The sequence below is a fragment of the Salmo salar genome, chromosome 07, assembly GCF_965601325.2.
Source record: "Salmo salar chromosome 07, fSalSal1, whole genome shotgun sequence".
NCBI lineage: Eukaryota > Metazoa > Chordata > Actinopteri > Salmoniformes > Salmonidae > Salmo > Salmo salar.
In genome coordinates, this window is record NC_138297.1 from 64,372,301 (window position 1) to 64,392,850 (window position 20,550).

The window sequence follows — 20,550 nt, forward strand, 5'->3', positions numbered from 1 at the left end:
TAGAAACGCTCTCAACGTATGGGTACACTTAGCTACATCACACACACACACACACACACACACACACACACACACACACACACACACACACACACACACACACACACACACACACACACACACACACTCTCACCATCACCCCCCCTCTCTAGGAGACTCCTAAGTCCGGTACCAGCTGTAGTTCTCGGTGCTCCAGCCTGCGGACCCAGGACTCAGAGAGCACCAGACATGAGTCAGAGACAGAGGACCTGCTGTGGGAGGACTTCCTGCACTGTGCTGAGTGTCGCTCCTCCTGCACCAGCGAGACAGACGGAGAGGGAGCTGCAGTCTGCCCTGCTACCAAGAAGGAGTACAGAGATGACCCCTTTCACCAGGTGGGTTAGAGGTCAAAGGTTAGGAGTTAGAGTTAGACGTCTGGTGTTCGGGTTTGACAGAGGGAGAGGGAGCTGCAGTCTGCCCTGCTACCAAGGAGAATAGAGATGACCCTTTCACCCTGTTTATCAGGGGTTAGAGATCAAAGGTCAAAGGTTAGAGAAGGAGGGGGTAAGTGTGGGACTGAGCAACATTAATGAAGAGGTTTTGGTGGTAGCGTGAATGTTCCTATTTATCTGTTTTTGTTACTGTGTGTGTTCTGCCGTAACCATGGTAACCATGGTCATATTAACCTTGTCAATGAGGAGAATCACCCTGGAACCCTCAGCGTGTAACTGTAGTTATTGTGTTGATCTAGTTGTGTCCTCTACAGGGTCATACATGGCTACACAGCACCAACCCCGGTCTGGAGCGGGTCAGTGCCATCGTCTGGGAGGGGAACGACTGTAAGAAGGCTGACATGTCTGTCCTGGAGATCAGCGGTATGATCATGAACAGGGTGAGTTACAGCCAGGGCCCTGATACTGTTGTCAGGGATTACATCTGGTGTGTACTGTAACGCTTTACAATGTAAGACCAGGAACACGCCTCCATCACCTACAGCACTCAACTAGAATGTTAATGAATGCAGATTGGACTTCATGATATTGGAAGGCACTTATATATGTATATATATATATTATATATACCACGTTTCTCTCAGATCACTTTACATTCTCTACTAACTTAAACCAATGACATGAAAGATATAAATAATGGCTGTCTCTCTCCTGTCTCTTTCTCTTTCCCTCCATCTATCTCTCCTGTCTCTCCCCCACTCTCCCTCCCTCTATCTCTCCTGCCTCTCCATCTCTCTTTCCCTCCCTCCCTCTCCTGTCTCTCCCTCCCACTATCTCTCCAACCCCTCCCTCCCTCCCTCCACCCCCCCCCCCCCCCCCCCCCCCCCCATCTCTCCCGTCTCTATCTCTCCCTCCCGTCTCTCCATCTATCTCTCCATCTCTACCTCCCTCCAGGTCAACCTGTACACCCCAGGTATTGGCTACCAGGTCTTTGGTAACCTGGTGTCAGTGACTCTGGGCCTGACGCCCTTCGCCTATAGGCTGTCTCAATACAAGGACCTGGAACAGCTGACACAGCTCTCAGCCAATGAGCTCATCTCTGTGGCGTTCGGCTCCTCCTCCGACGTCATGGTGATCACCATGGTAACGCTCAGCTTCATGGTGCGCGTCTGTCTCATCTGGCTCTTCTTCTTCCTGCTCAGCGTGGCCGAGAGGACATACAAACAGGTGTGTGTGTTTTCCAGGTTCTTTCATCCTAATTACAGATGCAATATTGATCATTGATTGTTACATGAAGACATTCTGAAGACGTTTTATTTCTAAAGGTCTTATCACTTACACGTGTATACTGTGTGTGTGTGTGTGTGTTGGACCTGACAGAGGCTGCTATTCGCCAAGCTGTTTGGTCACCTGACGTCGGCACGGCGAGCCAGGAAGTCGGAGGTGCCTCACTTCCGTCTGAAGAAAGTCCAGAACATTAAGATGTGGCTCTCTCTGCGCTCATATCTCAAGGTGTGTTCTATGTTCTCCTATCATCCCTACCTGAACCTCCCCTCTGTGTCTATGAGGAGGTGTTGTTCCATCATGCCTACCTGAACCTCCCCTCTGTGTCTATGAGGAGATGTTGTTCCATCATGTCTACCTGAACCTCCCCTCTGTGTCTATGAGGAGGTGTTGTTCCATCATGTCTACCTGAACCTCCCCTCTGTGTTCATGAGGAGGTGTTGTTCCATCATGTCTACCTGAACCTCCCCTCTGTGTCCATGAGGAGGTGTTGTTCCATCATGTCTACCTGAACCTCCCCTCTGTGTCTATGAGGAGGTGTTGTTCCATCATGTCTACCTGAACCTCCCCTCTGTGTCCATGAGGAGGTGTTGTTCCATCATGCCTACCTGAACCTCCCCTCTGTGTCTATGAGGAGGTGTTGTTCCATCATGTCTACCTGAACCTCCCCTCTGTGTCTATGAGGAGGTGTTGTTCCATCATCCCTACCTGAACCTCCCCTCTGTGTCTATGAGGAGATGTTGTTCCATCATGCCTACCTGAACCTCCCCTCTGTGTCTATGAGGAGGTGTTGTTCCATCATCCCTACCTGAACCTCCCCTCTGTGTTCATGAGGAGATGTTGTTCCATCATGCCTACCTGAACCTCCCCTCTGTGTCTATGAGGAGGTTTTGTTCCATCATGCCTACCTGAACCTCCCCTCTGTGTTCATGAGGAGGTGTGTTGTTGTTCCATCATGCCTACCTGAACCTCCCCTCTGTGTCTATGAGGAGGTGTGTTGTTGTTCCATCATCCCTACCTGAACCTCCCCTCTGTGTCTATGAGGAGGTGTTGTTCCATCATGTCTACCTGAACCTCCCCTCTGTGTCTATGAGGAGGTGTTGTTCCATCATCCCTACCTGAACCTCCCCTCTGTGTCTATGAGGAGATGTTGTTCCATCATGCCTACCTGAACCTCCCCTCTGTGTCTATGAGGAGGTGTTGTTCCATCATCCCTACCTGAACCTCCCCTCTGTGTTCATGAGGAGATGTTGTTCCATCATGCCTACCTGAACCTCCCCTCTGTGTCTATGAGGAGGTTTTGTTCCATCATGCCTACCTGAACCTCCCCTCTGTGTTCATGAGGAGGTGTGTTGTTGTTCCATCATGCCTACCTGAACCTCCCCTCTGTGTTCATGAGGAGGTGTGTTGTTGTTCCATCATGTCTACCTGAACCTCCCCTCTGTGTCTATGAGGAGATGTGTTGTTCCATCATGTCTACCTGAACCTCCCCTCTGTGTCTATGAGGAGGTGTTGTTCCATCATGTCTACCTGAACCTCCCCTCTGTGTCTATGAGGAGGTGTTGTTCCATCATCCCTACCTGAACCTCCCCTCTGTGTCTATGAGGAGGGGTTGTTCCATCATCCCTACCTGAACCTCCCCTCTGTGTCTATGAGGAGGTGTTGTTCCATCATGCCTACCTGAACCTCCCCTCTGTGTCTATGAGGAGGTGTGTTGTTGTTCCATCATGCCTACCTGAACCTCTCCTCTGTGTCTATGAGGAGGTGTTGTTCCATCATGTCTACCTGAACCTCCCCTCTGTGTCCATGAGGAGGTGTGTTGTTCCATCATGTCTACCTGAACCTCCCCTCTGTGTCTATGAGGAGGTGTGTTGTTGTTCCATCATGCCTACCTGAACCTCCCCTCTGTGTCCATGAGGAGGTGTGTTGTTCCATCATGTCTACCTGAACCTCCCCTCTGTGTCTATGAGGAGGTGTTGTTCCATCATGTCACCTGAACCTCCCCTCTGTGTCCATGAGGAGGTGTTGTTCCATCATGTCTACCTGAACCTCCCCTCTGTGTCTATGAGGAGGTGTTGTTCCATCATGTCTACCTGAACCTCCCCTCTGTGTCTATGAGGAGGTGTTGTTCCATCATGTCTACCTGAACCTCCCCTCTGTGTCCATGAGGAGGTGTGTTGTTGTTCCATCATGCCTACCTGAACCTCCCCTCTGTGTCTATGAGGAGGTGTTGTTCCATCATCCCTACCTGAACCTCCCCTCTGTGTCTATGAGGAGGTGTTGTTCCATCATGTCTACCTGAACCTCCCCTCTGTGTCTATGAGGAGATGTGTTGTTCCATCATGTCTACCTGAACCTCCCCTCTGTGTCCATGAGGAGGTGTTGTTCCATCATGTCTACCTGAACCTCCCCTCTGTGTCTATGAGGAGGTGTTGTTCCATCATGTCTACCTGAACCTCCCCTCTGTGTCTATGAGGAGGTGTTGTTCCATCATGTCTACCTGAACCTCCCCTCTGTGTCTATGAGGAGATGTTGTTCCATCATGCCTACCTGAACCTCCCCTCTGTGTCCATGAGGAGGTGTTGTTCCATCATCCCTACCTGAACCTCCCCTCTGTGTCCATGAGGAGGTGTTGTTCCATCATGTCTACCTGAACCTCCCCTCTGTGTCCATGAGGAGATGTGTTGTTGTTCCATCATCCCTACCTGAACCTCCCCTCTGTGTCTATGAGGAGGTGTTGTTCCATCATGTCTACCTGAACCTCCCCTCTGTGTCCATGAGGAGGTGTGTTGTTGTTCCATCATGCCTACCTGAACCTCCCCTCTGTGTCTATGAGGAGGTGTTGTTCCATCATGCCTACCTGAACCTCCCCTCTGTGTCTATGAGGAGGTGTTGTTCCATCATGTCTACCTGAACCTCCCCTCTGTGTCCATGAGGAGGTGTGTTGTTGTTCCATCATGTCTACCTGAACCTCCCCTCTGTGTCCATGAGGAGGTGTTGTTCCATCATGTCTACCTGAACCTCCCCTCTGTGTCTATGAGGAGGTGTTGTTCCATCATGTCTACCTGAACCTCCCATCTGTGTCTATGAGGAGATGTTGTTCCATCATGCCTACCTGAACCTCCCCTCTGTGTCCATGAGGAGGTGTGTTGTTCCATCATGCCTACCTGAACCTCCCCTCTGTGTCTATGAGGAGGTGTTGTTCCATCATGTCTACCTGAACCTCCCTTCTGTGTCCATGAGGAGGTGTTGTTCCATCATCCCTACCTGAACCTCCCCTCTGTGTCTATGAGGAGGTGTTGTTCCATCATGTCTACCTGAACCTCCCCTCTGTGTCTATGAGGAGGTGTTGTTCCATCATGTCTACCTGAACCTCCCCTCTGTGTCTATGAGGAGGTGTTGTTCCATCATCCCTACCTGAACCTCCCCTCTGTGTCTATGAGGAGATGTTGTTCCATCATGTCTACCTGAACCTCCCCTCTGTGTCTATGAGGAGGTGTGTTGTTGTTCCATCATCCCTACCTGAACCTCCCCTCTGTGTCTATGAGGAGGTGTTGTTCCATCATGTCTACCTGAACCTCCCCTCTGTGTCCATGAGGAGGTGTTGTTCCATCATGTCTACCTGAACCTCCCCTCTGTGTCTATGAGGAGGTGTTGTTCCATCATGTCTACCTGAACCTCCCCTCTGTGTCTATGAGGAGGTGTTGTTCCATCATGTCTACCTGAACCTCCCCTCTGTGTCTATGAGGAGGTGTTGTTCCATCATGTCTACCTGAACCTCCCCTCTGTGTCCATGAGGAGGTGTTGTTCCATCATGTCTACCTGAACCTCCCCTCTGTGTCTATGAGGAGGTGTTGTTCCATCATGTCTACCTGAACCTCCCCTCTGTGTCTATGAGGAGATGTTGTTCCATCATGTCTACCTGAACCTCCCCTCTGTGTCTATGAGGAGATGTTGTTCCATCATGCCTACCTGAACCTCCCCTCTGTGTCCATGAGGAGGTGTGTTGTTGTTCCATCATCCCTACCTGAACCTCCCCTCTGTGTTCATGAGGAGGTGTTGTTCCATCATGCCTACCTGAACCTCCCCTCTGTGTCTATGAGGAGGTTTTGTTCCATCATGCCTACCTGAACCTCCCCTCTGTGTCCATGAGGAGGTGTTGTTCCATCATGTCTACCTGAACCTCCCCTCTGTGTCCATGAGGAGGTGTGTTGTGTGCGATAGACGTGTGTGTTGTGAGTGGATAAGTGTGTTTGTCCAACTAAAGTATTTGAAATGTGTGTTACAGAGAAGGGGTCCTCAGCGGTCGGTGGATGTGATCGTGTCCTCTGCCTTCCTCCTCACCCTCTCTGTAGTCTTCATCTGCTGTGCTCAGGTCAGCGTGAGTCACCATTATCAGCCTGCTACAGTCCTACCTTGTCTTTATGCTCTAATACAGTCAGTAACGGTTGGAATGCTTTTTCACCTGTTATTCTATCGATGTGTTTGAGTGGGATGAGCGTTAAAACAAACTCTTCTCTCCTCCTCCCTGTAGTTGCTCCATATCCACCACACCTTCCTGGAGTGTCACTATAACTGGGAGCTGGTGATCTGGTGTTCTTCTCTGTCTCTCTTCCTGCTGCGCTTTGTTACCCTGGGCTCAGAGACCAGCAAGAAGTACAGCAACACCTCCATCTTACTGACAGAACAGGTAGACAGGCTCAGAGACCAGCAACACCTCCATCTTGCTGACAGAACAGGTAGACAGGCTCAGAGACCAGCAAGAAGTACAGCAACACCTCCATCTTACTGACAGAACAGGTAGACAGGCTCAGAGACCAGCAACACCTCCATCTTACTGACAGAACAGGTAGACAGGCTCAGAGACCAGCAAGAAGTACAGCAACACCTCCATCTTACTGACAGAACAGGTAGACAGGCTCAGAGACCAGCAACACCTCCATCTTACTGACAGAACAGGTAGACAGGCTCAGAGACCAGCAAGAAGTACAGCAACACCTCCATCTTACTGACAGAACAGGTAGACAGGCTCAGAGACCAGCAAGAAGTACAGCAACACCTCCATCTTACTGACAGAACAGGTAGACAGGCTCAGAGACCAGCAACACCTCCATCTTACTGACAGAACAGGTAGACAGGCTCAGAGACCAGCAAGAAGTACAGCAACACCTCCATCTTACTGACAGAACAGGTAGACAGGCTCAGAGACCAGCAAGAAGTACAGCAACACCTCCATCTTACTGACAGAACAGGTAGACAGGCTCAGAGACCAGCAACACCTCCATCTTACTGACAGAACAGGTAGACAGGCTCAGAGACCAGCAACACCTCCATCTTACTGACAGAACAGGTAGACAGGCTCAGAGACCAGCAACACCTCCCTCCTACTGACAGAACAGGTAGACAGGCTCAGAGACCAGCAACACCTCCATCTTACTGACAGAACAGGTAGACAGGCTCAGAGACCAGCAAGAAGTACAGCAACACCTCCATCTTACTGACAGAACAGGTAGACAGGCTCAGAGACCAGCAACACCTCCATCTTACTGATAGAACAGGTAGACAGGCTCAGAGGGAGGCACACACACACAACTGGTATAGTTATAGCAAGACTTTGGAATTTGACTGAGTTCACCAGTTAATACTGAGGAAGAACTAGCAGATCTACCACACTTGCTGACTTGTAGTTACATAGGAACACACATTTTAAGTGACAGAACATGTTAAACAAAAGGTTCATCCATGTTGAATGTTATATTGTTTTTGTGCACCTCTGAGTGATGTTCCATCGTCTCCCTGGGTCATTTCATGTTTTCATGTGTATCTGAGTTATTGGTGTTCAAGCAGGCCGGTAAAAGTAGCGTCATGATAAAGTCGCTCTCACTACACTGGAGGTTAATAGGAATAGGACTTTTAGATCGCGAAAACATCTATCATACATGTCAGATTTCAATACTGGCCTGTGTTTTAACTTGGGAGGATGTCTTCTCTGGAATGAGCCATTGATCACATTTCTGCTATATTCCTACCTTGAGAAATGTGTAATTTAATGGAGGGTCTAGCCCATTTGTCTGCCTCTTTAGTCCAGGGTGCAACATGGCCCCAGCCAGTAGACTGTCGACCAATCGCGTTCACGTTGTCATGCTGCGTAACGCGGTTGCTAAGCTAATCACGCAATCCCTTCTCAAAGTCTGTGTATTTGTCGAGAAACGTACCTATTCTCCACACTAGCGGTTCTGAGGGGGGGCCAGTGCCCCTGTGATTTTGTACCCCCTTCTCACATATGAGTGTTATTCAACACTGTAAATGAAAGGAATGAGTGGTTTGGGATGGATATTTCCTCTAAGGCTCAGCTTGTATTGACCAGCTGTTTTCACCAGATTAATCTGTACCTGAAGATGGAGAAGAAACCAAACAAGAAGGACGATCTGACATTAGTCAACAACGTACTGAAGCTGGCCACCAAGCTATTGAAGGTACGGCTAGCTCCATCTCTCTATTTGTTCTCTCATCTCCATCATTAACCTCTCCCCCCTCCTACCTCCTCTCACTCCCCAGGAGTTGGATGCTCCATTCAGGCTGTATGGTCTGACCATGAACCCTCTGCTCTACAACATCACCCAGGTGGTCATCCTGTCTGCTGTGTCCGGGGTCATCAGTGATCTGCTGGGCTTCAACCTGAAGGTAACACACGGGGGGGGGGGGGGGGGGGGGGGGTGTAGTACTAGTACTTATACTTATGTACCAGTTTATTTGAAATGGAGTTGATTTGTTGAGTGTGTAGATGTCAGTATGAAGGAAGAACTTACCACACCTTTCTGTCCTCAGCTCTGGAAGATCAAATCATGACAGTAAGCTGATCAGGTCACAGCTGGCTCTGGAAGATGTCATACATTCTCTCACCACACAAGGGCGCTGTTGTCCTTTCGCTCACGGACTGACTGGGCTTCCCTGTATCTATGGTCTGACGGACAAACAGCCCCATTCTCAGAGTTCATAACGGAGTGCTTACATTATTACACTTGTGCAATTCAAGATATATTTATTTTACCCTTTCAGTATTTGTTGTTGTTGTTGTTGTTGTTGAAAAAGGTACAAAATGTTTGAATTGTTTAAAAAGTTATTTTAAGCTATACAGGTTTTGTGTTCTCAGAGGGATGGGATCAAAACACAGCAAGATGACAATTCAGTTGAAAAGATAAGAGTAGTCAGCACTTCAGACTAGTGAGGACAATGTGCATTATAATGCAGCTGTTTAGTTTGACGACTGTGACACACAAACGCAGTCATTTCACTGTGAGAACTGACGGACTGTAATAATAATAATGTGTTTTAAAGCCTACATACACACAAACAGGTTGTACTTTCTGCTAAATTCAATGTAGGCTTTTTTCTTGTTGCTTTTGACAACAACAACAGTACACCAAAGTTCAGAATAGATGAACAATGTTTCTGTGTGTTTGGCGTTTCTAATGATAAGCTAAGTGACAGCTGTATTGGAGAGACAGAGGCGGGATAAAACACAACACATCACTCAAATGTTTGGTGAGAAACTAGGTGAGATACTGTACTGGCTAGATGGGAGGTACTGTACTGTATTGGCTAGATGGGAGGTACTGTACTGTACTGGCTAGATGGGAGGTACTGTACTGTACTGGCTGGATGGGAGGTACTGTACTGTATTGGCTAGATGGGAGGTACTGTACTGGCTAGATGGGAGGTACTGTACTGTACTGGCTAGATGGGAGGTACTGTACTGTACTGGCTAGATGGGAGGTAGTGTACTGGCTAGATGGGAGGTACTGTACTGTATTGGCTAGATGGGAGGTACTGTACTGTACTGGCTAGATGGGAGGTACTGTACTGTACTGGCTAGATGGGAGGTACTGTACTGTATTGGCTAGATGGGAGGTACTGTACTGTACTGGCTAGATGGCAGGTACTGTACTGTACTGGCTGGATGGGATGTACTGTACTGTATTGGCTAGATGGGATGTACTGTACTGTATTGGCTAGATGGGAGGTACTGTACTGGCTGGATGGGAGGTACTGTACTGTATTGTCTAGATGGGATGTACTGTACTGTATTGGCTAGATGGGAGGTACTGTATTGGCTAGATGGGAGGTACTGTACTGTATTGTCTAGATGGGATGTACTGTACTGTATTGGCTAGATGGGAGGTACTGTACTGGCTGGATGGGAGGTACTGTACTGTACTGGCTAGATGGGAGGTACTGTACTGTATTGGCTAGATGGGAGGTACTGTACTGTACTGGCTAGATGGGAGGTACTGTACTGTATTGGCTAGATGGGAGGTACTGTACTGTATTGGCTAGATGGGAGGTACTGTACTGTATTGGCTAGATGGGAGATACTGTACTGTACTGGCTAGATGGGATGTACTGTATTGGCTAGATGGGATGTACTGTACTGGCTGGATGGGAGGTACTGTACTGTATTGGCTAGATGGGAGCTACTGTACTGGCTAGATGGGAGGTACTGTACTGTATTGGCTAGAGGAGAGGTACTGTACTGTACTGGCTAGATGATAGGTACTGTACTGTATTGGCTAGATGGGAGGTACTATACTGGCTAGATGGGAAGTACTGTACTGTACTGGCTGGATGGGAGGTACTGTACTGGCTGGATGGGAGGTACAGTACTGGCTAGATGGGAGGTACAGTACTGGCTAGATGGGAGGTACAGTACTGGCTGGATGGGAGGTACAGTACTGGCTAGATGGGAGGTACAGTACTGGCTGGATGGGAGGTACAGTACTGGTTGGATGGGAGGTACTGTATTGGCTAGATGAGGTACTGTATTGGCTAGATGAGGTACTGTACTGGTTAGAAGGGAGGTCCAGTACTGGCTTGGTGGGAGGTACAGTACTGGCTGGATGGGAGGTACTGTACTGTATTGGCTAGAAGAGGTACTGTACTGGCTAGATGGGAGGTACTGTACTGTATTGGCTAGATGGGAGGTACTGTACTGTATTGGCTAGATGGGAGGTACTGTACTGGCTGGATGGGAGGTACAGTACTGGCTAGATGAGGTACAGTACTGGCTAGATGGGAGGTACAGTACTGGCTTGGTGGGAGGTACAGTACTGGCTGGATGGGAGGTACAGTACTGGCTAGATGAGGTACAGTTCAGTACTGGTTAGAAGGGAGGTACTGTATTGGTGGGAGGTACAGTACTGGTTAGAAGGGAGGTACAGTACTGGCTAGAATGGAGGTACAGTACTGGCTTGGTGGGAGGTACAGTATTGTACTGGGTGGATGGGAATATGTAAACCCAGCCAACATATCTGGGTTAGTATTCTGTATGTGAAATTGAGACATCCAGGCCCGCTAGCCAAAACTCAACGGTGTGTGACTGACAGCTACATGAACATTAACTATGTTACTCTTATAATGACCATTTGGGGGGAGGGGGGGGCTTATGTTGGTCCTGGTACACACCTGTACAAGTCTGTAATGGAAATGTGTTTCTTACATACTGAGACCCTGAGGGAGTGGGGTCGCGACCTTTTATGGTGATACCATTCAGTATTGGCTTCTGTACTCACAACCCTATTTTCTAAACCAGACACAGTGATGTGTGCAGTCTGGTTGAATATTGCTATTCAGGCATGTGAGCCATCGTCACAACCCAGTCAAAATGTTGCTTTTTCTCACCCTCCTTCCCTTTTTAATATTTTGCGTTGCATGTTTTTTTCACAGCACATTTGAGTTATTTCAATGGTTAGACTGTATTTCAAGCAATAACTCGTAGCTCAATACAGATAGACTGAAAGTGTTTGTATTATATTTAGAACAAAGAGGTCCCGGGTCTTAGTTGCTGTACACACAGTCGATGTTATCCGCTACAGTTGGAATGCCTGAAAATGTGCACTTTAAAGTCGTGTATAGAAACAATGTTACATGTTTCAATGTCACACAAACTATTGTAGTTCTTTTTTTTTTGGTACTTTTTGGCGTGGCACAGTCTGTGTGAAGATGACCAAAGTGCTTTTTATTTGCTGGAAAAAAACGGTATTATTATTATTAACTCTTTAAAAACCCATAATAACTGTTTCGGTCTCCCATTATTGGAAATGCTTTAAGAAACATGGTGTTGCCTCGTCGTTTTCTTTATCGTTGTTGTGAAGATGGTCACTCATGTTTTGTAGTTGCGAGAGAAAAGACAGTTTGCAGTCAAGTCACTAGAGTCTGAAAAATGGATTTAGAAAATGACTCTGAACCCGTCTGAAATGCCATCCTGATCCCTAGTGCACCAGAGCCCTGGTCAAAAGTAGTGCACTATGTAGGGAATAGGGTGACATTTCACACGCACATTTGTTTGCGTTGTGATTCCATTTTCAAAGGAAGTCTGCATATTTATGTTGAAGAAAAAACACAACGTCTTGTGAGCTGGTCTGTTTCATCAGTTCTAGGTGTTTATAAGAAAAATAAAAATGGACATTGTTGTGTCACTCAGACTCAACTTTCAGTTTCTTCCTCCGTACATCATATGAGTTAAACAACAGTTTAGATTTCATCATGGCTGTGTACTAATACCTATTCCCTATATAGTGCACTACTTTTGACCAGACCCCTATGGGTCCTCTTCAAAAGTAGTGCACTACGTAGGGAATATGGTGCCATTTAGGATGTAGATCATAATTCATTCCTTGCAAATCACTTTCTTCACTTAAAACATATTTCATATACATTACATTTCTTCATACAAACCAGCCCTTGTAGAGACACTTGATCAAATCAAGTGATCGTACCTCTTGATGGGAATCATCATTGATATAAACTGACATGTAAATAATGTCAACCATAATATCTGTCTGGATACACATCAGCAATCAGCCTGAACAGGACCAATGTCTATCTGGACACACATCAGCAATCAGCCTGAACAGGACCAATGTCTATCTGGATACACATCAGCAATCAGCCTGAACAGGACCAATGTCTATCTGGATACACATCAACAATCAGCCTGAACAGGACCAATGTCTATCTGGATACACATCAGCAATCAGCCTGAACAGGACCAATGTCTATCTGGATACACATCAGCCTGAGCAGAACCAATGTCTATCTGGATACACATCAGCCTGAGCAGAACCAATGTCTATCTGGATACACATCAGCCTGAGCAGAACCAATGTCTATCTGCATACACATCAGCCTGAGCAGAACCAATGTCTATCTGCATACACATCAGCCTGAACAGAACCAATGTCTATCTGCATACACATCAGCCTGAACAGAACCAATGTCTATCTGGATACACATCAGCCTGAGCAGAACCAATGTCTATCTGGATACACATCAGCCTGAACAGAACCAATGTCTATCTGGATACACATCAGCCTGAACAGAACCAATGTCTATCTGCATACACATCAGCCTGAACAGAACCAATGTCTATCTGGATACACATCAGCCTGAACAGAACCAATGTCTATCTGCATACACATCAGCCTGAGCAGAACCAATGTCTATCTGGATACACATCAGCCTGAGCAGAACCAATGTCTATCTGCATACACATCAGCCTGAACAGAACCAATGTCTATCTGCATACACATCAGCCTGAGCAGAACCAATGTCTATCTGGATACACATCAGCCTGAGCAGAACCAATGTCTATCTGGATACACATCAGCCTGAGCAGAACCAATGTCTATCTGGATACACATCAGCCTGAGCAGAACCAATGTCTATCTGCATACACATCAGCCTGAGCAGAACCAATGTCTATCTGCATACACATCAGCCTGAGCAGAACCAATGTCTATCTGCATACACATCAGCCTGAACAGAACCAATGTCTATCTGGATACACATCAGCCTGAACAGAACCAATGTCTATCTGCATACACATCAGCCTGAACAGAACCAATGTCTATCTGGATACACATCAGCCTGAACAGAACCAATGTCTATCTGGATACACATCAGCCTGAACAGAACCAATGTCTATCTGCATACACATCAGCCTGAACAGAACCAATGTCTATCTGGATACACATCAGCCTGAGCAGAACCAATGTCTATCTGGATACACATCAGCCTGAACAGAACCAATGTCTATCTGCATACACATCAGCCTGAACAGAACCAATGGGAACAAAAAGAAAAGAGCTGTAGAAAGTTATTCATCTTAATAAAAATCTGTATACAAATTTTATCTTCAGAAAAATCAAGTGTGATACTTGCTATTTAGGCAATGTTAGGGCTATGTTCTGTTCATAGTACTGAAGATCCCCTGTATAGCTCGATTGAAATTTAAAGAATGTTTGCAGTCTGCATACAGTGCCTTCGGAAAGTTTTCAGACCCCTTGACTTTTTCCACATTTTGTTACGTTACAGCCTTATTCTAAAATGGATTAAATAAAAACAATTCCTCAGCAATCTACACACAATACCCCATAACGACATCACAATACCCCATAATGACATCACAATACCCCATGGTGACATCACAATACCCCATAATGACATCACAATACCCATAACGACATCACAATACCCCATAATGACATCACAATACCCCATAATGACATCACAATACCCCATAACGACAAAGCAAAACATTTATTTTTTGTTGATAATTTATAAAAGTCAAATCCAAATTATTTACATAAAGTATTCAGACCCTTTGCTATGAGACTCAAAATTGAGCTCAGGTGCATCCTGTTCCATTGATCATCCTTGAGATGTTTCTACAACTTGATTGGAGTCCACCTGCGGTAAATTTGATTTATTGGACATGATTTGGAAAGGCACACACCTGTCTATATAAGGTCCCACAGTTGACAGTGTATGTCAGAGCAAAAACCAAGCCATGAGGTTGAAGGAATTGTCCATAGAGCTCAGAGATAGGATTGTGTCTAAATCTGGGGAAGGGAGATCTGGGGAACAGTACCAAAAAATGTATGCAGCATTGAAGGTCCCAAGAACACAGAGGCCTCCATCATTCTTAAACTGAAGAAGTATGGAACCACCAAGAATTCCTAGAGCTGGTCGCCAGGCCAAACTGACCAATCAGGGAGAAGGACCTTGGTCAGGGAGGTGACCAAGAACCCGACAGAGCTCTAGAGTTCCTCTGTGGAGATGGGAGAACTTTCCAGAAGGACAACCATCTCTGCAGCACTCCACCAATCAGGCCTTTATGGTAGAGTGGCCAGATGGAAGCCACTCCTCACTATAAAGACACATGATAGCCCGCTTGGAGTTTGCCAAAAGGACTCAGACCATGAGAAACAAGAAGTTAGTCCTAAATATTTCAAAAAGGCACCTAAAAACCATGAGAAACAAGATTATCTGGTCTGATGAAACCAAGATTGAACTCTTTGGCCTGAATGCCAAGCATCACGTCTGGAGGAAACCTGGCACCATCCCTACGGTGAAGCATGGTGGTGGCAGCATCATGCTGTGGGGATATCTTTCAGCGGCAGGGACTGGGAGACTAGTCAGGATTGAGGGAAAGATGAACGGAGCAAAGTACAGAGAGTTCCTTGATGAAAACCTGCTTCAGAGAGCTCAGGACCTCAGACTGGGCCAGCTTTCCCTTGAAAGAGAGACTCTGGGTCTCAATGGGCTTTTCCTGGTTAAATAAAGGTTAAATAAAATAAAAAATCTCAGGAGAGACCTGAAAATAGTTTTGCAGCAACGCTCCCCAACCTGGCATTGCAGGTCCTCTCAAGCAGAGAAGAATGGGAGAAACTCCCCAAATACAGGGGTACCAAGCTTGTATCGTCATACCCAAGAAGACTCGATGCTGTAATCGCTGCCAAAGGTGCTTCAACAAAGTACTGAGTAAAGGGTCTGAATACTTATGTAAATGTAATATTACATTTTTTATTTGTAATTAACTTGCAAAACTTTTAACGGTTTTTGCTTTGTCATTATGGGGCATTGTGTGTAAATTGATGAGGGCTTATTTTTTTTGAAATACATTTTTAGAATAAAGTTGTAACGTAAGAACATTTGGAAAAAGTCAAGGGGTCTGAATACTTTCCGAAGGGTCAGGTGACAATTTAAATCACGCTATACAGCAGATCTTCAGCGCTACGGATTGAATCAAGCCCATAATCTTAAACAGACCAACAAAAATTCTGCATTAAATGTCAAGTTTGAGTTGAGGTTCAGTTTAACATAATCATGAGATCAAATCAGAATGACTTGTCCATCAAGTGCTACAATAATTAATGGCAATACATTTGAACGTGTCATTGTTTAGAAAATCATAAAACCAACTCCATAAGTTGGTCATGGCTGTGTCACAAATTCATTTAGAATACAAACGATCATACTAAATCATTAGTTGAGAGAAGGCATGTGTTTAACTATTTGGTTCCTAGTAAGAAGAGCTAGAAGTGTGAGAGTCTGTGGCTTTGAGGTTCAATTCCTGCCTTCAAACACAGAGGTTATGGGTTCTGAGCTTGGGTTTGAGTTAGTGGTAATTTAAGCAATTCTCAATGTGAAAATGACAAAGAAAAGTAGAGGTGTGAAGAGGGCAGAGTGAGAAGGCTTCTGAGTTTGAAGAGGGCAGAGTGAGAAGGAGTCTGTGGCTCCGGTGTAAAGATCTCACCCTGTATGTTCAGGGTTGTAGGTTCAAACCCCAGTCTGAGTGTGAAGGGGTCTGTGGCTCTGGTGTAAAGATCTCACCCTGTATGTTCAGGGTTGTAGGTTTAAACCCCAGTCACAGCTCTGGATCAGGATGTGTTGTGGTCATAAACCTCTGAAAAAGTAGACCCTTCATTTTCAAATGGACCTTTTTAAAAACCTATGGGTCTACTTTTTCCAGAGGTTTTCCTCCATAACTGATGCTGTTCACAGGAGGGAAACCCCCAGCAGTTGTCACAGTCCTCCAAGCTTTGTTAGGAATCATACCTACAACCCCATGCTTATGGGGTGAGATCCTTACCACTGAGCCACCAGCTCCTTCACGTTGCAAAACACATCTCTTTGTGTATTTGACATTAAGATTTGACTCTGGCGCAGCAGACACTTGCACATCCCGTCCACATGGGGGCAATGTTGAAGCAGAAACAAAGGCCCTGCCACAGATCACTGTGTCAGAAATATCACCCAGGCCTACATGATACCTACTGCTTAAAATGAAGACATGTGAACACTGGAATCTTATCTCCTCACCCCAGCACTGCCTCTTGAACAAGAGACAGAAAGCAATGAACTCATGACCTCTGGTGAACCAGGTGTGGGTCATCCCAGAGAGCTCAGCTAGGTCTGATTCATCTCTGCTCCTTTCCACTGGAACTTTCACAAGACTGAAGAGACACCTCAGACTGTTTCCTTTCCACTGGAACATTCACAAGACTGAAGAGACACCTCAGACTGTTTCCTTTCCACTGGAACTTTCACAAGACTGAAGAGACACCTCAGACTGTTTCCTTTCCACTGAGCCTTTCACAAGACTGAAGAGACACCTCAGACTGTTTCCTTTCCACTGGAACTTTCACAAGACTGAAGAGACACCTCAGACTGTTTCCTTTCCACTGGAACTTTCACAAGACTGAAGAGACACCTCAGACTGTTTCCTTTCCACTGGAACTTTCACAAGACTGAAGAGACACCTCAGACTGTTTCCTTTCCACTGGAACTTTCACAAGACTGAAGAGACACCTCAGACTGTTTCCTTTCCACTGGAACTTTCACAAGACTGAAGAGACACCTCAGACTGTTTCCTTTCCACTGGAACTTTCACAAGACTGAAGAGACACCTCAGACTGTTTCCTTTCCACTGGAACTTTCACAAGACTGAAGAGACACCTCAGACTGTTTCCTTTCCACTGGAACATTCACAAGACTGAAGAGACACCTCAGACTGTTTCCTTTCCACTGGAACATTCACAAGACTGAAGAGACACCTCAGACTGTTTCCTTTCCACTGGAACTTTCACAAGACTGAAGAGACACCTCAGACTGTTTCCTTTCCACTGGAACTTTCACAAGACTGAAGAGACACCTCAGACTGTTTCCTTTCCACTGGAACTTTCACAAGACTGAAGAGACACCTCAGACTGTTTCCTTTCCACTGAGCCTTTCACAAGACTGAAGAGACACCTCAGACTGTTTCCTTTCCACTGGAACTTTCACAAGACTGAAGAGACACCTCAGACTGTTTCCTTTCCACTGGAACTTTCACAAGACTGAAGAGACACCTCAGACTGTTTCCTTTCCACTGGAACTTTCACAAGACTGAAGAGACACCTCAGACTGTTTCCTTTCCACTGGAACATTCACAAGACTGAAGAGACACCTCAGACTGTTTCCTTTCCACTGGAACATTCACAAGACTGAAGAGACACCTCAGACTGTTTCCTTTCCACTGGAACTTTCACAAGACTGAAGAGACACCTCAGACTGTTTCCTTTCCACTGGAACTTTCACAAGACTGAAGAGACACCTCAGACTGTTTCCTTTCCACTGGAACTTTCACAAGACTGAAGAGACACCTCAGACTGTTTCCTTTCCACTGGAACTTTCACAAGACTGAAGAGACACCTCAGACTGTTTCCTTTCCACTGGAACATTCACAAGACTGAAGAGACACCTCAGACTGTTTCCTTTCCACTGAGCCTTTCACAAGACTGAAGAGACACCTCAGACTGTTTCCTTTCCACTGGAACATTCACAAGACTGAAGAGACACCTCAGACTGTTTCCTTTCCACTGGAACATTCACAAGACTGAAGAGACACCTCAGACTGTTTCCTTTCCACTGGAACATTCACAAGACTGAAGAGACACCTCAGACTGTTTCCTTTCCACTGAGCCTTTCACAAGACTGAAGAGACACCTCAGACTGTTTCCTTTCCACTGGAACTTTCACAAGACTGAAGAGACACCTCAGACTGTTTCCTTTCCACTGGAACTTTCACAAGACTTGAGGAGACACCTCAGACTGTTTCCTTTCCACTGGAACATTCACAAGACTGAAGAGACACCTCAGACTGTTTCCTTTCCACTGGAACTTTCACAAGACTTGAGGAGACACCTCAGACTGATTTAAAGTGGTCAGTAACTGAGCGTCAGTAATACAAACACAAAGAAATACAAAATACGTAGAGTTTATCCTCCAAATGAAGCACTAGAAGTGAAAATCAAGCAAAGAAAATGTATTTAATAAAAGGGAGTTTACTGTAGAAATATTCCATGAGAAATAGACCCTAGAAGGAACGGTGTGTTTAGAGACGACAGTGTGTGTGGAGTACCGATGGTGCCAGGATGTGTGATATTCCCTTGAGATCCATCAGACCTACGGCTGCAAATCTCCAGACACTTTCTCACTAGTCACAGATTTTACAGAAATCAGTAGTGAATAAGCAGGCAATCCAAGATCATCCAACTGGGATTAGGGAAAAGTTACCAGAAACCCCAAATTATACCACACTCTGTCTACCACTCTCCCTGCTGTAACCAGAGGATGAAGAGTCTGAGCAGCTGTGGTGGGAGAAGTCTATGAAGATGCCATCAGGGTCAGAGTCCATAGAGTCCAGTATCTGATCTACCACTGTCTCCGGGCTGGAGGAACAGCTGGGGATCGACCCCGTCTCCGAACCAGAGTGGGCCTGACACAGAACAGAGGGGGACACTGTCGACTCCCCCCCGCCGTGGAGGAAGGGTCCTGGGGAGTGGGAGTCCTGAAAGATGGAGGGCTGGAGGTGGGACCCCAAAGACTCAGACCCCACAGACCCACAGAGATCCAGACTTCCTCCACCACCAACAACCCCTGTCAGGCTGAGCTCCTGCTCCAGGGAGGAGAGGCCCGGCTGGGCCGCGGAGGCCAGGGAGGAAGTGGTGCTGATGTCGTTGATGGCGCCTTCTTCCAGACAGGAAGTCATCTCGCAGACGGAATGGCGGCGGATGCCCATGCTGCTCACGGAGCCTGTCTCGGTATCATACTCCACCACAGGCGTCAACATGGGCACGTTGTAGGACTTGGAGCGCATCACCAGGTTCTTGGCGGGGGCGTCGCCTGACTTGGGCCACCGCCGCTGCAGACGCTTTTCTGGAGAGAGGATAGGAGGAGGGGTGAAGAGGGATGAGTGAAGGAGAGAAAGAAGTGGTGGGATGGAAGGAGGGAGGGAGAGAGGGAGGGAGAAAGATGGGATGTGAAGAAGTGAAAACAAGACAGACGTTGAGGCCATCTAGACTAGTATAACACAGGAAACTAACAGCACATCAGCTGAACAGCTGTGAATGGAGAGTACAAATCATGCATGATGAAATGTAAATCATTTAGCTGTATGCGTATTAGTCTAACTACCCAGTACGCAGGAGGAGTATTGATGAAATGTAAATCATTTAGCTGTATGAGTATTAGTCCAACTACCCAGTACGCAGGAGGAGTATTGATGAAATGTAAATCATTTAGCTGTATGAGTATTAGTCTAACTACCCAGTACGCAGGAGGAGTATTGATGAAATGTAAATCATTTAGCTGTATGAGTATTAGTCTAACTACCCAGTACGCAGGAGGAGTATTGCATTGAGGATCCGTCGTTGGAGTAGAGACCGTGGGTTCCCAGGTAGGGAGACACCACCTTCTGAACCAAAGCTTCCAGACGCAGGTAGTCCTCAGTCACTCCTTTAGACTCATGGACACCCTGGAACACACACATCACAGTTAGTCCTCAGTCACTCCTTTAGACTCATGGACACCCTGGAACACACACATCACAGTTAGTCCTCAGTCACTCCTTTAGACTCATGGACACCCTGGAACACACACATCACAGTTAGTCCTCAGTCACTCCTTTAGACTCATGGACACCCTGGAACACACACATCACAGTTAGTCCTCA

General features: G+C 46.5%; 2 protein-coding genes across 19 annotated transcripts in view; one reads left to right on the forward strand and one right to left on the reverse strand.

Moving 5' to 3' along the window:
• LOC106596503 (protein PHTF2) overlaps positions 1-8,798 on the forward strand; it is a 127,968-nt gene extending 119,170 nt beyond the window's left edge. For 7 of the 13 annotated variants that reach the window (XM_082977917.1, XM_082977916.1, XM_082977907.1 and 4 more), the window contains 9 exons: positions 153-374; positions 731-871; positions 1,386-1,658; positions 1,812-1,943; positions 6,004-6,096; positions 6,250-6,405; positions 8,096-8,191; positions 8,274-8,399; positions 8,544-8,798. In XM_082977917.1, coding sequence (XP_082834043.1) covers positions 153-374; positions 731-871; positions 1,386-1,658; positions 1,812-1,943; positions 6,004-6,096; positions 6,250-6,405; positions 8,096-8,191; positions 8,274-8,399; positions 8,544-8,564 — 1,260 coding nt within the window. In that variant the 3' untranslated portion in view covers positions 8,565-8,798. The remainder of the gene's footprint in view (positions 1-152; positions 375-730; positions 872-1,385; positions 1,659-1,811; positions 1,944-6,003; positions 6,097-6,249; positions 6,406-8,095; positions 8,192-8,273; positions 8,400-8,543) is intronic. The other 6 variants (XM_082977919.1, XM_082977911.1, XM_082977914.1 and 3 more) reach the window with 3 other exon arrangements.
• A 3,334-nt stretch (positions 8,799-12,132) lies between these two features.
• LOC106576365 (proline-rich protein 5) overlaps positions 12,133-20,550 on the reverse strand; it is a 78,366-nt gene continuing 69,948 nt past the window's right edge. For all 6 annotated transcript variants that reach the window (XM_082977922.1, XM_082977924.1, XM_082977921.1 and 3 more), the window contains 3 exons: positions 20,211-20,352; positions 18,642-19,754; positions 12,133-18,591 (listed from right to left, as the gene is read on the reverse strand). In XM_082977922.1, the coding sequence (XP_082834048.1) occupies positions 19,126-19,754; positions 20,211-20,352 (771 nt within the window). In that variant the 3' untranslated portion in view covers positions 12,133-18,591; positions 18,642-19,125. The remainder of the gene's footprint in view (positions 18,592-18,641; positions 19,755-20,210; positions 20,353-20,550) is intronic.